This window comes from Centropristis striata, chromosome 7 (genome assembly GCF_030273125.1).
Source record: "Centropristis striata isolate RG_2023a ecotype Rhode Island chromosome 7, C.striata_1.0, whole genome shotgun sequence".
In the NCBI taxonomy this organism is placed as follows: Eukaryota; Metazoa; Chordata; class Actinopteri; order Perciformes; family Serranidae; genus Centropristis; species Centropristis striata.
The window spans coordinates 29,056,923-29,073,095 of record NC_081523.1 but is presented as its reverse complement, the minus strand read 5'-3'; the positions used below and the strand labels follow the sequence as shown (position 1 = coordinate 29,073,095).

The 16,173-nt window shown below is 40.6% G+C and overlaps 1 protein-coding gene across 10 annotated transcripts in view; it reads right to left on the bottom strand.

Moving 5' to 3' along the window:
• The window catches only part of arvcfb (ARVCF delta catenin family member b), a 256,104-nt gene that overhangs the window by 134,566 nt on the left and 105,365 nt on the right, over window positions 1–16,173 (bottom strand). Inside the window, exon 1 of one of the 10 annotated variants that reach the window (XM_059338023.1) lies at window positions 2,431–2,569. The exons of the other annotated variants lie outside the window; for them this stretch is intronic. Within the exon in view, the coding sequence (XP_059194006.1) occupies window positions 2,431–2,451 (21 nt within the window). The 5' untranslated portion in view covers window positions 2,452–2,569. Of the gene's footprint in view, window positions 1–2,430; window positions 2,570–16,173 lie in introns of those variants that run through there. 10 annotated transcript variants of the gene reach the window in all.

Here is a 16,173-nt window from a genome sequence, read left to right as displayed (position 1 = left end):
CACTGATGCAGTCTCCACAGCTATTGACTGTCTATGTTTCCGGTCATTGGCATTATTCTTGCATGACCTCCACTCGTCAAACAATGCTACTCCTCATGCTCTACATGTCTTCAAATATTGATTTGCACAACATCTTTCTGCAGTCACAAAAGAGGAGCCTGAGGAGAGGAATGGAAAAGAATATGCAAGGATGGTCGGGCTGTCATACAAAAACACCCCCGCAAAAAAAGAAAACATGGAGAGAAGTTTGATGGATTTTTAATTTTGGTTAGAAATCAAACAGCATTGGAGAAGGGGGGCACGCTCAGTTGCTGCAGCTGAAAGTCCCGCTAGCTGTCAGGAATCTGGCAGTAACCCGCAGTCTGAAGACAAGACCTCCTTTAGTCTTTGGCTGAATCACTGAAGAATTATTTTGTTATTCAGACGGGTGCTTCTAGCTTGTGGAGGAAAAGTAAAGTCGTTTTTTTTTGATAGACCTTGGCAAGATGATGACTACTGGATTATTCATAATGTTTTATCTTTCTCCTTCATGACAAATCTGTTCTTCTATTTTTCATGAGCAGACGATGCTACGGCCTCTGCAACTAGAGGGTTTGGGCGCTACCCCGCTGGTGTAAAGTTCTGAAATAAAGTACAGTTTATATTTAACTCAGACGTGGTCTGGTGCAGGCTCCCCCACTAATTGAGGGCTATGCAGTAATCTTCAGTGGGCTAAAACTCATTTACCGTAAGCTCTGCTGCAGCATTAAGATGAGGTCAAGGCAGATCAGCATCTCGCTCATGCCCTCCTGCTATTTACATTCTTATTAAATCTGATTTACATATGAAGTGCAGTATGGAGCATCACTGCAAAAAGTGGCAGCAAGAAGAGGTCAGATGCTCAGAAGAATAGAATGAAAGAGGTGTGAGCAAAAGAATGTCAACCAAAACAACAACATGGCCACTGAAATCTATCCATATATGGCTAAAGTGTGACTTTGACACACGTTGAACTCCCATTCCACTACAGCGCTGCCCAAGCAGGTGCTCCCTAGCTGAGGAATGTCCAGCTGAGTTGAAAAGGTCATGCCACGATGCCGGCCTGCAGCTAAGTATGCCAAATATCTCGCTCTCAAAGGGGTCACGGACGCCAGGGGGGCATCCTGCACCTCCCCTACCAATTTTGGGAAGCATCTGAATAGGACATACTCTCAGATTGTTGACATGCATTCACCCCATTCACATAATCCAAACAGGGATTCCAAAACTGCTTTTGATCTATAGTGCTCAGACTTATCAAAACCAAGCGATGGAAAGAATAAGAGTGGAGAAAAGCAGCTTCCCTTTTTTGGCGTCGGCTCCCCCAGTTATCTGGTGGCACTCATCCACGGGGGCAACTGTTAACGTATTATTATCAGAGCAACGTGGAGAGCTGACAGAATGTTTTTGTCTGCCAGACAAGGGTTCGGTAACTCCACCCCTCACAGCCTAGTGGAGGAGAAGCTGACCTTATTCAATCACATTTTTTTCCTCCACTTTCTTTCTTTTTTGGATGTCTGTCTTCCTTTTTTTGTGCATCTGAGCGCTGCCAAGCTTGGCGGGGAAAAGAGCGTTGTGATGGTGTAGGCTGCCTGTGGATGGATGCGCTTCAAACACAGGGAACACTTCCAATAATGTATGCACATCATGCCCTGGTACGCACACACCCACACAGACACAGTAACACACTCGCAAGAGCTAACAAAAGCACATTCCTGCGGTATCTGTGCAAGTGAAAGACAAAAGAGTTTAATGCCATGTCTCTCACACATTTGGCACTGCAGCCCGTAGGCTATAAATCCTGGCCCTGGGCTCATTCAGAGCCTCGCAGGCGATGATCAGGGACAAACTTTCAATACTTCACTGCTTGTCCCATGATCACACCACTCATTCTATAGGTGGTACTGACATGTCTGAGCCCATGAATGTGTCAGGGAACTCATAAGTCACAGCACTGCTTTACTGCAAGACACACACACACACACACACACACACACACACACATACACACACACACACACACACATACATATACACCACTAAGCATGTCTCATGGTCACCGACTATTTACGGAATGAAATAGTCACTAAGTGATGGAAGTGCATCGTTCTTACTGTATCTGATGTCATGCATGCATGTATATTACATACACACAGGCTACACATCCATATGTGCACACGCACTATCCTCCTGAAGGACATCGATAAATCTGCTCTCATGTATTAAATTGGGTGAAAGAAAAATGCACATGAAAGACATAAAGAGTGATGTTCCAGTTTAAAATGATAGGTATGCAACAATATACAAACAATAAGGAATCAATTAGGAGGAGGAGAAAGAGAAGAAGAGTCAGAGAGGCTGAAGATACGATGAGAGAAGACATGGGAGACCGGCAGACACAGCAACACTAACCTGTTTCACTTCAGCAGGCATGGTCCAAAATCCCCCCCTTCGGTGCCGAAAAAATAAAAACCTCCCGTGGAAAATGTGTGACAACTATTTCCTGGTTTCGGAAAACTTCTCCTTTCCCTCCTCTCCTCCTCTCGTCTCCTCACGCTTTCCTTGTCTATTTGCGTTGAGTTTTCCCCTCTATGAGCGCAGAGGCAGCAGCTCAGACGCAGGCAGCCATCCTCTACTCAGCTGCGTCGAGCCAGACACAGTTAGCGAGAGGAGCACAGGAAGTGTAGCGGTGTGCATTTCACAATAAAAGCTCAGCCATAACACATGCTCGCAAAAGACAGATTTACGAATGTGCTGCATATTTGCTAGCACCTACAAAACAAAAACAAAACAACCAAAAGACTAAAGAAATGCGGTTCAAGTCAAAGCAAGGGACTATGTTGTTACAAGAGTCACTGGTTTAATAAGACACCAATGTTACTGTCTTTTTCCATTCAACACAACTCAAATCCAAACATTTGAACCAAATCCGCAAGCTAGCATAGCAAAAATAGCAGCATACCAGCCTTCTTACAAATCGCATAGTAGCTGTTTAAAGTAGCTAATAGTATAGTCTATGTTACCAAATATATATATAAAAGTCAGCTAAAATTAAAAACTCAGTTTTGTGTTTAAGCACAGACAATCGTAGGTATACATTCAGTCAAACTAGCTTTAGTTTATTCATGTCTCTTGGGAAACAAAATGCAGAAGCTGGCTAAAGATAACTCTCAAATAAAAAAATAAACTGTTATTATTTAGCTATTGAATCAAAATATGTTATAACTATAATTAAAAAAATTATAATGAAGTCTGAGAGAATACATCTATAGACAGATAGATACGAGTAATATGAGAATGTCGAATGAAACATTAGATTCATAACTGAACTTCAAGGCAATATGGCTAATGGATCATTTCCAGCAGAAAGCTTCTTTTTTTCATAGGGCATGAAAGCAGAATGAGTGATGTAATAAATGTGAGTTGAAGGTTGCAACAGGCTTTTTTTCTCTCTTTTTTGTGGAGACAGTCATGCTTTTATTTTGAAAGTAAAATCACCCTACATCCAGTGTAACTCTGGCTATCTGAAGCTGGTTTGACACAGCGGAAAAAAAGGAGCCAGCTTTCTCCTTTGCAGAGATGCTGTATGAATGTATGGAATGGAGAGATGGAGGCTAAAGGGAGCCGTTGCCCCTTCAGAATCTCCCCTCTCTAACGAAAGGAACTATCGTTAAGAGCTGAACTGAACTGTGTGAATTTGCACACACACACACACACACACACACACACACACACACACACACACACACACACATACACTGAACAAAAAAAGTTAGCCGGAGAGAGAGAGAGAACAAAAAACCTCAGGGACTGAGAGAGAGGGGGGAAAGAGGAGGTGTGTTAATAGAAAGGAGGGTTCCCATACAGGCAGCAGGAGCTGGAAGTGTAGCAGCTCCCTCTCTCTCCTCCTCTCTCTCTCTCATTGGGTCTATGTCTGGCATCTTAGTGGGGTGGGACCAGCTCCCTCTATGCACTCCAGCTGCGTCTGTCTGTCAATCCATTGACCCCTCCCCCTTGTTGGCATAGACAGAGAGAGACGAGGAAAAAGAAGAGGAGGTGGGGGGGACAGGGGCTCACACACAAAACAAAAGTTGGCCCTATTGAGGCGAAGGCACCCAATACTCTGCACATTTTTACACCCGACACACACACATGCACACACAGCTCCTTTTCTCCACCTCTTTGTCCCGTTCCCCTCGCTGCACTTGATATAAGGGAGGGGTGGGACGTACGTGAAAGAATTCACATTCAAATATCTATGACTGTGACCAAGACTGACAAGGAATGTTAATCTACTAACGTTGATGGAAGCTTAACTAAGGACAACTTGGAGAGACGTCTGGACTTACAGAAGAGGGGAAAAAGAATGACTGGACTTAAAAAGGAAAACAGAAAAAGGAGAAATCCCAAACGGAGGGGAAATGGCTGAGGTTTTGCATTCCACAAGCCTGGTATTTCATCTCCCCTAACGTTACTGCTCCACTACTCTTGTTCTTAATGAAAGACTTGGCATACCATGCACCATTACATTTACTATTTACTTTCAACAATATCATTAAGAATTCATCTAACCAACATTACCTCCAAAAAGTGGTCTTAAACATATAACTTCAATTGCGGTGCATTTCTTTCTCTTATGTGATTTGCAATATCGCATTCCATTTAAGCCATTTGAGCATTGAGTGAGTTTCATAACCCTGTTTAAAAATCCATTAAGTGCTTTGGAATACTCATGGGAGCAGATTAGGAAAGAAGCATTACTCTTTATTTCCTCTGTGTTTTGCCTGCATCAAATTTATACTTTTATGCTGTGATTATTGTTTAAGGAACAATTGCCAAATTCCCATGCCATATAGACATAAACAAGACAATAAGTCTATACTGAGCATGCTGACATTAGCATTTGGCTCAAAGCTCCACTATGCCTAACCTGTTTACAATGCTAATATGCTAATGTTTAGTGGGCATAATGTTTCCTTCTCAGTGTATTAGCATGTCAACATTTGCTAATTACCACTATGCACTACTAAGTGCATTCTGAAGCTGATGTGAATGTAATTAGTTAGTTGGTGACAAATTAAAATCCATGACCTAATGATGTCATGCAACAGAAGTCAAAGGATAATCGATGTTATCAGAATTCATCCTGAGGGGAACATTACTTTTGTACCAAATTTTATGGCCATCCATTAAATAGTTGTGGCAACATTTCACTCAAAACCATGAATGTGAGGTGCAAGAGAAAAAAAAGAATTAATGCTCTGGGATCATGAATGTCCTGGGTTACTGCTAGTGTATTGCTAGCTCGACTTCCTGCTGGGCCGGCAATTACTCTGTAAGAGGGGTTTTTAAATGTATTTTTAAAATGTTTTTCAAACTGAAATGCAGTATAAGTAGCAAACTCCTTTCAGGAATAAGTAGCGGAGTGCATACATACATAACATTAGCGAGTGTGCAGTCTCAAGAGAGAGCATTTATGACGTTAAGTATGAAGTAAGCAGTGATGTTAAACATGTCATGTTGTGAACATAGCACTGAACTGTGTGTACTGTTATAAGTATTTGTAGGTGAAAAAATTCTACAAATCAAGATTCAAGCCAAGTTTCCATGTCTTGCTTGACACCTGCCGATTAAAGTGAAATTGCTCTGAAGTTAGTGACAACTTAGTTAGACAAGTTAGACTCACATAACGTGGATTAATTCAGCATGGACCATTCTCCTTTCAGTGGCAGAAGTGGCCAGAAGTTAGGGAACAACCCACCAACCAGCCGAGACTCCCAAAACCATGATGCTAGCATGACTAAACAATGCTTTCTCTCTTTTCATACAGAGACAGACAGAAACCACTAAAACTACACTACAAAAAAAGATAGGGCAAGTTGAGGTAAACTAAACATGCAAAAATGTATATTCAATATTTCAAAATAATTCCTGGAATGTGTTCGGGTTGGTGATACATAGTGTTTCCATGAATACCTGCAACTGTCAGACAAAAGCTTTATTCTCTAGAGTGTAGCCAACCCACGCCTGGGCCTTGTAAAGTAAATGTACAAGGTGTATGAATAATCCAAGAGTTGTAATCAAAGCTCCTGAAGTCAGCTTTACTCTGTCAGGACGCGCAGAGTGAAACAGATGGTAGAAAGGTTAATGTTCAGCAACAAGGCGTGCTTTGACAGCCAGACACCTCCAATGAAGCTGCATCTGTTGAAATCAGGTTTTCCCGCTTCCATTCAAGATGCCAGATGCAAAGAAAAGCACAGAGAGAGACGGAAGAGCAAAAGCAGATACAGAAAATTAGACTAAAGGCAGGGGCGGCTAGTGGTTTGAAAACATATACTGCATTTCATTACAAAAAAATTATGTTTTTATAATCTTCAGTTTCAAAGGAGACTTTAATGGCATCTCATTTTGAATGGTACTTCAAAAGCTTTCTCTCTCTGCCAAGAATACATTTCTGAGGAAACCCTACTTTACCTTCAAACTTTAATAAAGAGGTGAGTAAGTTCAACCAGATATTCCACTGTTCACAAAGCAGGTCTGCAGAAAAACAAGTAAAAGGGGATTTTAAAGATAACACCAACTTTGCTGCTGTGAATTCTTGAAGACAATCACTGCACTGTGCAGGGCCCTGACGAAACAATAATGTATGTGTGAGTCTATAGTACCAAGATGATCTGCTCTGCTACAGGCTGACTGCTGTTTATTCTAACAATGGCACAGCTTGCAAAAAAAGTCCTTATCTAATGACTCTTACTATCATGTTTTATTTTCCCCTTGAAAAACGGCTACTCAGCGATGCAGAGGATTAGAGTCCAATCTATTGGGGGCTTTTGTCTTGCAAAAAGGCAATTTTTCCTTCATTTAGGGAAATAAAGCTCTGTTTAAATGACATCACTTTAGATCAAAAGGTTCTATTTTTCTGTTTTTATGTCGAAATACTCTAATTGCGCAGCAAGATTTTTAATAAAACCATAACTGGATTAGGCTTTTCCAAGTTTTTCATCTTGTCATGCGTAATTGGGACACTGCATGAGGCCCAAACAAATTAATCTGAGTCTGACATCAGCAAATCAGAAACTTTTACACCTTCATTTTGTTGAACTTAGTAGTTCCATTGATTGTGCAAAAGTATGCCTAAAAATGATCATTCTTAACTAGCTGTTACATGACCTAATAACCACCTTTCCGCCAAATTTCATGAGATATTTTTCTTAGCTTTTTGACATTTATCGTTGACAGATGAGACAACTAATAATATCTCTCTTTAGAGGTAAAATTACATTTTTCATACGCTACTGAATATATCTACATTTTGGCTCGTGAGCCACAGTTTTCTGGCAGGTCTGTCTGCCACTGCATTTCACAATCAGCTTCTAAGGAATCTGTCAGTTGTCTCATGATGCTTGGAATTTCTTAGATAAAATTGATGTACGTCAGCTGCAATTAGATTTCAACTAAAAGCTTTTCTTAGCTACACTTTCCATGACAGCCATGTCAATAATGCATCATAAAAATACTTAAGATAGCTGCTTACAATACTGTGTAATTAGTTATTCAGACATTTAAATATTCAAATTGCTATTAAACAAAAATCATAACACACTGCAAAGCCATTTATAATGACCTGTTAGGTCAATTACCATATTTCTTTATAATAGTTACTCCCTGACATTTGTTTTTGCAAGGATCATTGTGTATTTTAATTCTCATAGCTGCAATAACTTTAAATCTTTTATTTTATTTTATAATGAGTCACAATCACTGTGATAGTGCATTATAATTTGATTATAAAGTCAGGGTTATAAAGCTTATAAGTTTAGAATGCATAACTGACAGGGGCTTGCAACACAAATGTGTCAGTGACCAACCAGAAATAATTAATTAGTATTACGTGACTTATACTCCATTGTAAAATGCCATGATTATTATAAATCATTATGAATATTATTAGTTCTAAGAACTATAATGATACAGTGATGCAGGTAAATTATAATCCATTATAAGTATGTTTAGAATCTGGAAGAAGATAAGCTACAGCTTCATAGCAGGTGTTTGTTTTTTTATTGAACATGGAATATGTGTTCGGTATACATGCTATTATTGAGAATGCTCAGCTTGAATGAGGCACTTGGAGAAAGAGCACTGTCGAGAGCAGTCTTTTCACACATTCCTGCAATATTACTATCACCCTTGACACACCGAGAATCACTCTCAGACACTCCATGTGAGGCCGTTCACATACCAAACTCTGTCACCCTTTTCACATGAATCAAAATATGAGGACAGCCCCACAGACTGGCTTCATTTTCAGAGAAAATACATGATTTTTTTGTGTGCAACTCTGTGACACAAAACAGCAAAGGTTTGCAAATTCCAGATTCTGTGATGTTCAGTCTTTTTACAGTCTGTCCAGCAGTGAAATGTGCCTCAGCCTGAGGCAATGGCAGAGCTCATATAGTCAGCCAGAGTGCACAGGATGTATGTGTGGTTCTGACTTAACTGCTATAATGCGATGGTATACAACCTACTGTTGCTGCACACACACCTCTGCTGCAGAGAATCCACATGCTGATAATCCCTCCAAAGCACACAGGTGGAAGAGTGAGGATTTACTAGAAGTAGCAAACACCAAGAGGTTTGCTTCTATTAGCATTAAATTAAGAACTTAGATTTCTGTTAATTCCAGGTAAAGTACCCAGCTGGGAGTTCTTGCCGCCCCCTTAGAGTTGATTCATCTAGTATTTAGTTTGAGGGTCTAGAGGGGACCTTTTCAGACTGGTTGATTTGTCTGCTTTCCACAAATTGTGAATGCAAATCTGGCATCCAATTTATAAATGCTTTCTTGTATTTTTAATTAATGTTAGATCCCAAGGCCACTTTACATGTTTGCATGTTTGCTGAGTGAGTTATGAGGGACACATTTTTGTTTTTTATGCTTTGGAAAGCTACGCTGAAAATATTTGATTTGCTTTGCTCGCCAACAGACCAATATTCACATCGTAGTTTATTAAAAAGCACGCTTGGGTGAAATTGCAAGAAAAAAAGGTCTATGCCCCTTTTGCCATGAAGGCATTTGTAGTCTCAAAAAATGTTCTGTCCAATAAAGTGTGAATTTATTCATGCACACCTCCCAAAAACAAGGCTCAGTTCCCCTTCTGTTCCTCGTTTGATGAACATTTACATGCTTGTAAGTCATATAATAAAGGTGTCGCACCAGTATGTTAAACTTGTGAGGATAATTAAATCATGCTTTGAAGAACACCTTCAGGCAAACAGTTCTGTGACTGTTTTCAATTTTTTTTTAGTTGAAAGGGGTTGGCGTCCAGCCTTGTTTAGTTATACTGCCGGACACTGCAGGATGAGGTCACATTCCTCAGGTGGCACTGGGTTCCTCTGAAGGTGAGGGTTTTTTATTTTAAACACATGGGCTACAGTTTAGTCTCTGAAAATACCACCAAGCAACAGTCTAGTCAGACTAGCATGGTCATCTTCAAGTAGAAATTTTAGAAATTGAGGCAGTGCCCTTCAAAGATATTGTCTCCTCACCTATGCGAATGAACACAGAGGATGTCTGCTAAAGGAGATGGGAGTAGTGTTCAGATACCCCTTTTAGTGCTTTTAGTGAGCATAATGGTTTAATGGATTGTGATCAAATGGCGGGGAGGTGCACCAGGACAGGCATTAAGTCCACCAGCGTTGGGGCTGATTTGAAGGATGAAGGTTTGAGCCGCCCCAGAGGAATATAAATAGCTCAGAGTACAAAAGGCTTTTCTGCTGCCTCCCCTTCAAAACCTCTTTCTCCCTGTTCGTCTGAACGAAGGGAATACGTGCAACCCCAACCTTGAGTAAAAACTCCTGTCCTTCCGTGTCAGCCCCTATTCTGAGCTGAGACACAGAAAGGACTTACTCCCTACCTTGAGCAGTTAGCAGTGTGATTCATGGGCCAATGCCTCAAACTTGACTCCTAATGTTGAAGAGGGGTGAATAAAAGATAACCGAGAACGGAAATGGCAGGGACTGCTTTAGTTTAGCCAATGTAGTGGGAAGAAGCAAGTGGGTTTTGCAACTTAAATATTTAATACATTTATTTGATTTGTAAATGGATTGGATTGTTTTTAGTTGGGCTGCAGCGAATATATGAGGCTGCTATTGAGGCATTTCAAAAATATTTGAATGTCTTTCTCATACTTCATGATTTTATCACCCTAAAGAAATTTAAATCCTTAATTTAAATAAAGGGATTCTTTGGATTTATTTGTATCAGTTTTGTGTGTGTGTTTTTTTTTTTTTTACTGTTTAAGATGGTTAATATCAGTCTATCAGTTATCAATGTAAGCTAGAGCTGCGTGCAGCACATTGATTAGCTTGGTCTGTCTGTCTGTCTGTCTGTCTGTCTGTCTGTTTATCAGACCAAAGATGAGACAAGGATTAGCTAGCAGCAAACACACCCTGTTATTATGCTGTTTGCCTGATTCCTCCTCACTGGGAGGACAGCCTACAGCAGCCTCCGAGGCGGACAGACATCCAGTTAGCTGCTGCAGCAACTTGAATTCATCACAGCAGCGATGAATGCAACAGAATATTAGCTGACTCCATGTGGAGCTGGGGTGGTCTTGGATCAGGCCTCCAGCACTAGGGTTTGCTCTGGCTAAATCGCTACCTGAGATCTCCATCTCGGAGCTGCTTTCCTATCCTAATGGTTAAGTCTCCTTCTTCCTACTGGGAAGTGAGGCTGCTCACACAAGTCCAAAACAATCTTAAACAGCCCCCACTGGAGTCTAATTTAAACATACAATACAAATAACATTAGTGTAGAGAAGAAAAAGCTGTGCTGCATTTGAATTTTGGTTTAGAATTTGAATGTCAATATTACAAATGGTGCTTTGAAACTTCACACTATTCGGCATAGCCACAGGCTTTCGAGTCTTGACATGCTGTTAGAAGGAAATGAGAAAGATAGACCCCAAGTTTATTGAACAGTGCATTTCGTCCAATCTTTTCATCTTTCTTATGAAATACTGCATTGTTTGAACTCTTCAGGCCTCTGAAAATTATTGAGATGAAACAAAAAAACCATACTATTTGACTGAACTGTTCCTAACATGTAACTGGTGATGAGTGTCACAAAGGGAATATTTCTTCATGTTAGGCTGGGACCCACTTATCTAAAAGTGTGAGCAGGAATATTTGCAGTTTAAGAATGTCAAAACCAGTAGTGGTGTACCTCAAAGCTATTATGTGGATCAAAATCTATTTTTGGACTCACCCCAGAGGGGGCGATTGTCTACACTAGAAGTGATTGGAGACAGTCTAAAAGGCTTCATTTTCATTTTGTCTGTTAAATTGTTCTTCTACTGTGGGTATATGTCTACGTTTAGCTCATCGGGCATTATTTTAAAAGAAAGATGAAAATATAGTTGGTTTGAAGTGTCGACTGCTTCTGTTTCTGTTACTGTGTCTACAGTTTCCTGTCTGCTGCCAAGTCACAGTCAATATCATTCTTCAAAACCAGCATTACTTTTGACACTGAGGAGAAAGTCTGAATATTATTGTGAGCCAAATGAAGATTTCTGTGATTTAAAAACAGATTTTTGGATGTTTATCCTGAATGTCCATCTAAGTGAAGTAACTTCAGGCTATCATAGCAGTGCACGATGATTGTATGATTTTTGATTCATGACTGAGAAGACGTGAGAGAAAAATGATGCAGAACTCCAGATGCTGTTTGTCTCTGTTCAGAATATACAATCTATTTGTATTCCTGTAAATGAATATCCATAGGGCCAAGTAACCTTTAAACTGCCATGAAGCGTGACTGGGTGCTCCATATGGAAACATGAAAAACAAGCAGCATCATTATTCGAATTTAAAGTGACTTTTCAATATAAGAGGAAAGTGGTGTGGGAGGGTACGGAAACAGGGTGGTATACAAAAATAAACAAAGGAGGCACTTTCACACCAAGGTAATTAGGGTGTTTATGGGAGGAGAGAAGCTTCGGGATGGCACAGCGAGGGAAGAAGACAGGGGAAGATAGAGGAGGGAAGGGGGTAAACTAAAGCTCATTGTTAGGCAGGTGATTTACGAGGGTACAGGGGCTCCCGGGCCCTGCCAGAGGAAGGATAGATCTTCTGTCGCTATAGCACCCTTAGCCCTTTGTTTCCATTGTGCCGAGACAGGGTTGGGGGGCAGTGGGGCTGTGGGGATGAAAGTGGGTGGAGGACGGCTGGGCTGATTGTTGGTTGAGTGCTGTTGTGCCATCGCAGGGCCGGGGCCTGTACGTCTTCACCACAGACAGCAGTGCAGATCAAAGGCTGCACTGTTCCCTCTCTCTAAAGCTCACAAGTCTTTGAAAACTTCCCACAACATTTGCACAAGGGGATGATATGCCTCTGCAATGCTAGAAGCCCTCTGAATATAGCATCTGAATACCAAACACCAACATTTAATGATACCCACAGTGCGAGAAATTATCCTGAGTTTGCTTTTCAATGCAGCCGGGTGATTGTATGCACCAGGAGATGGGATCCGTGCACATGGTGGGCAGCGGCAGTGGATAGATAGATTAGGCGTCTGGTGTATATGAAATGAGGTCACCTTCTCCCTTAGCTCCAAACAGACGCGGTTGTCTGAGTGCTGTCTGCCTTTCTCCACACATAGAACTGTCACCATGCACCACTTGACCTTTCGGTGTCTCGCCACTCCTTCAGGCAAAAATCAATTACTGCAGCCAAACGCAATATCAAATGAAGAAAGGCTATGATCTTCTCATGTGAGGGGTCACATGCTGGGGCTGTCGATAGATGCAGATTGAAAGGCGTGTGTCCGTGTCACTGAATCTCTACTGATAATTTCATCAGGAAAGCTAATGGAGTATCCGACAGCATTGTTCCGATGTTTCTCACAGGATGTTGCAGAGTAACCACTTTAATTTTCTTCCTTGGCTGTAAGGAAGTGTAATATTGAAGTGAATGATGACCAGAATTCAATTAGAAAGGTCTTGGAAAGTAGGCCAGTGCTGTTTACAAGAACCTCTCTTATGCTCATTTTTCAAGTACAATTGTCAAAGCATTTTGTGGTGGTCTACCCTTTTATACAAATTAGTAACATCATAGAGGGCCAAATCAAATATCATATACTAATATTTGAATGACATTGAGCCACATATATGAGGATGAATTAGTCTGAAATGTTCTTTATTGTTCAAGACCAAGAGTCTACAGAAAAGCAACTGTAGCTGTTTCATGAGGCTGTGCTTAGGCACAGTAATACTTAAAGCTGCTAACTTTTAGCAGGTAAGGTTTTTTTCCATTGTTTTAGGCGAGGGTGTTAGCATACTAACATTTTCTATGTATGTATAGCTGTGATAGTTGGGAATCTCACCTATTTTTCAGGCTGGAAGACCCAATTACTGGACTAATGCATACTTTCAGGGGATAATCAAAGATGTCCTGAGCGGGACATAAACGCCTGAACCAAATTTCATGGCAGTCTATCCAATAGGAGGACCATCAAAGTCATTAGGATTCATAGATGGGGAACTACTAATATCTGTCCAAAATTTTTGTGTCAATCTATCTGGTAGATATTGAGATTTAACATGCCGGGTCCCATTAAAATTTAATTTAAATCCATCCAATACGTTGAGATACTACTCAAAAAAACTAAAAAAAAACAAAAAATATCAACCTTGTGGTGGTGTAAGAGGAAATCAGGGGATTTAAGTTGGGATCAAAGTGGGCCATCCAACAAACAGACCAACATTGCTTCTGTAGAGCCAAGCCACTAGACTGGCTGAAAACTATTCCCTATTATGCAACATTTTTATGTTAACATGAACATTAGCTTGAGGATTTGGCATCAAACTGAACACCTTGAAAGGCTACAAATCATCTTGACTTTAAATTTGAAGAGGAAATGACTGCTATATTTCCGTATAACACTGTCAAACCATCACTGTATGATTTATATGAGTCATTTGGCTGTAGTCCCGGGCCATGCCTCACTCCACATTCAGGCTGTACTGCATGGAAGAGCCTGCAGTGTTCAACAAACTGAGTGTGGGGGCTTGATGAGGGAAAAAAACAACAAGTAGTGTTGAGAGTTCAGAGCACTGTTTAAAGTGACCAATCATACAGTGCTGTATTGATGTGTATGAAATAATTCGCACCAATCCCTGTGAACTGAAGATCATTTTTCTCATGTTTATTTGCTACCCACTGGGCCTGCTCTCTATCTCCCCTGTGTTAAAAGGCTGACAATACTGATCTAAATGATAATGGCAGATTAAAGTGTTAGCTTCCCACTGATGTTTGGACCCAATCTGTTCCAAAAAGAGCATCGTGTAGCAGAGTGCGATTTAGATCAGTGGCTTATCACTCTCATTAGGCGTCTATTTGAATCTGATTTCATTAATCAGACTTGGTCCACTTTTCCTTATCCTGACCCTAACTAAATAATGGCAGGCCTCATTGAGTCTGGCCCTAGGGTTGTGAATCTGAACCCTCAGTTACTGATCCATGATCCATTTTAATCCATCATGCAGCCTGGGGAGTATGTGTGAGTGTGTGTATGAAACGAAGGAAGAAATGGAAATAGAGAGAACAACCTGATTCATTCCTCATCACTCATACCATGTCATCATGTGAGTGGAGAGGGCTCAAGGTGCTGGATACTGCACACTGACACACGACACAACACCTTGTTGTTGTTGTTGTTGTTGCTGTTGTTTTGTTACAGCAGCTGACATTGCTGTATCACAGTAGATCAGAATCTTTTGTAGTGTACTGGGATCTCCATAGACGTTAATAATTATATATATTATATAATAATTATATTTTCATGGCTACAGAGAATGGGCAACCTCATCGTCACACACTGCATTCTGGGCAGTGGTTACTGTGACTACACATTTATATTTTACTCCCTGGCGTCAAACAGGCATTATATATTATCAGTGATTAGAAAGCAATTATGGTGATCACATAAATGAATATTTTTTCTGAAAATGGGCTGAGACAATTAATCAGGGCATCCCTACTTAAACCTGCATTCTTTCTAATAGCCAGCAGGGGGCAACTCGACCGGTTGTAAAAAGAAGTCTGATCATATGAAAGTCAATTAAAAAATAACCTAATTACTTGACTTATTATCTCAGTAAATGTTAATAATAAGTCTATAGTCACAATCGCTAGTTTTAAATGTTGATAAAGCAGCATGGCTAACATTTGATTTACAGTTTGTTACCACTTAGAACTTTGAACCTTTTTCTCAGCATTTTCTTAGTAGTCAAATTTAAATGTAATATTGTCTCCTTTAGTATTCAATTGGGACTAAAAGACAAGGAGTCTGTGTTCATTCTGAAAAATGGATGCCCCTTGGTAAACAAGCTAGCTAGCTAGCTACTACTTGCATTAACTGATAACATAACATGGTTCAGTCTGTTCTGTGCATAAAAAAAGCAATGTGGTGATGGCCAAAATGGCCAATTTCAAGTCCACAAAGCGATGGGTGAGATCATGGTGACTGTGTCTAACATTAAGTCTATGTTCAAGACTGACCATACATGCTGCCAAGCACTCATGTGCTGTTTTCCCCAGTGCAGACACTAATCAACCTCCCACCACCCAACATCCAATTTGCCTTGGCATTTATAGGTGTTTATGATGAAGCCAACAGTCCAATGTCTGGTGACTAAAGTGACATTTTAAAGTGATGTGTAATGGGACGTGGTTACGTGAGCAGGACCCAGCTACACTCAATTGACTCCCCAGTGTGCAAACAGCCAGGGTGGGGGTTATCTGTAAGTCTGATCTGTGAGTGATAGCGTGAGAGAGAGGGTTAATTCACCGCCTGTCGTGTTAAGCACTGTCCAGTAAATCATGGTCCAGTTTATGAGGAAGGGAGGGTATCTCACTCTCTCTCACACACACACGCAGTCACACATAAACATATAAAAGCAGTAGATTACCCCTGTGTTGGGGGAGGGGATGACGAGTTTGCTTTACCATGCTATACTTTTTCTGCATCCTCTTCATTATCCCTTCATGAGGCCAAATTGGCAGCAAGCCCTTAAAAAATGAACACTGACACGACCGTTAACAAAATGTGACTGCAGGCAAATACAACCGCAAGCAAATGTAGGCAGAGCAGTTTCA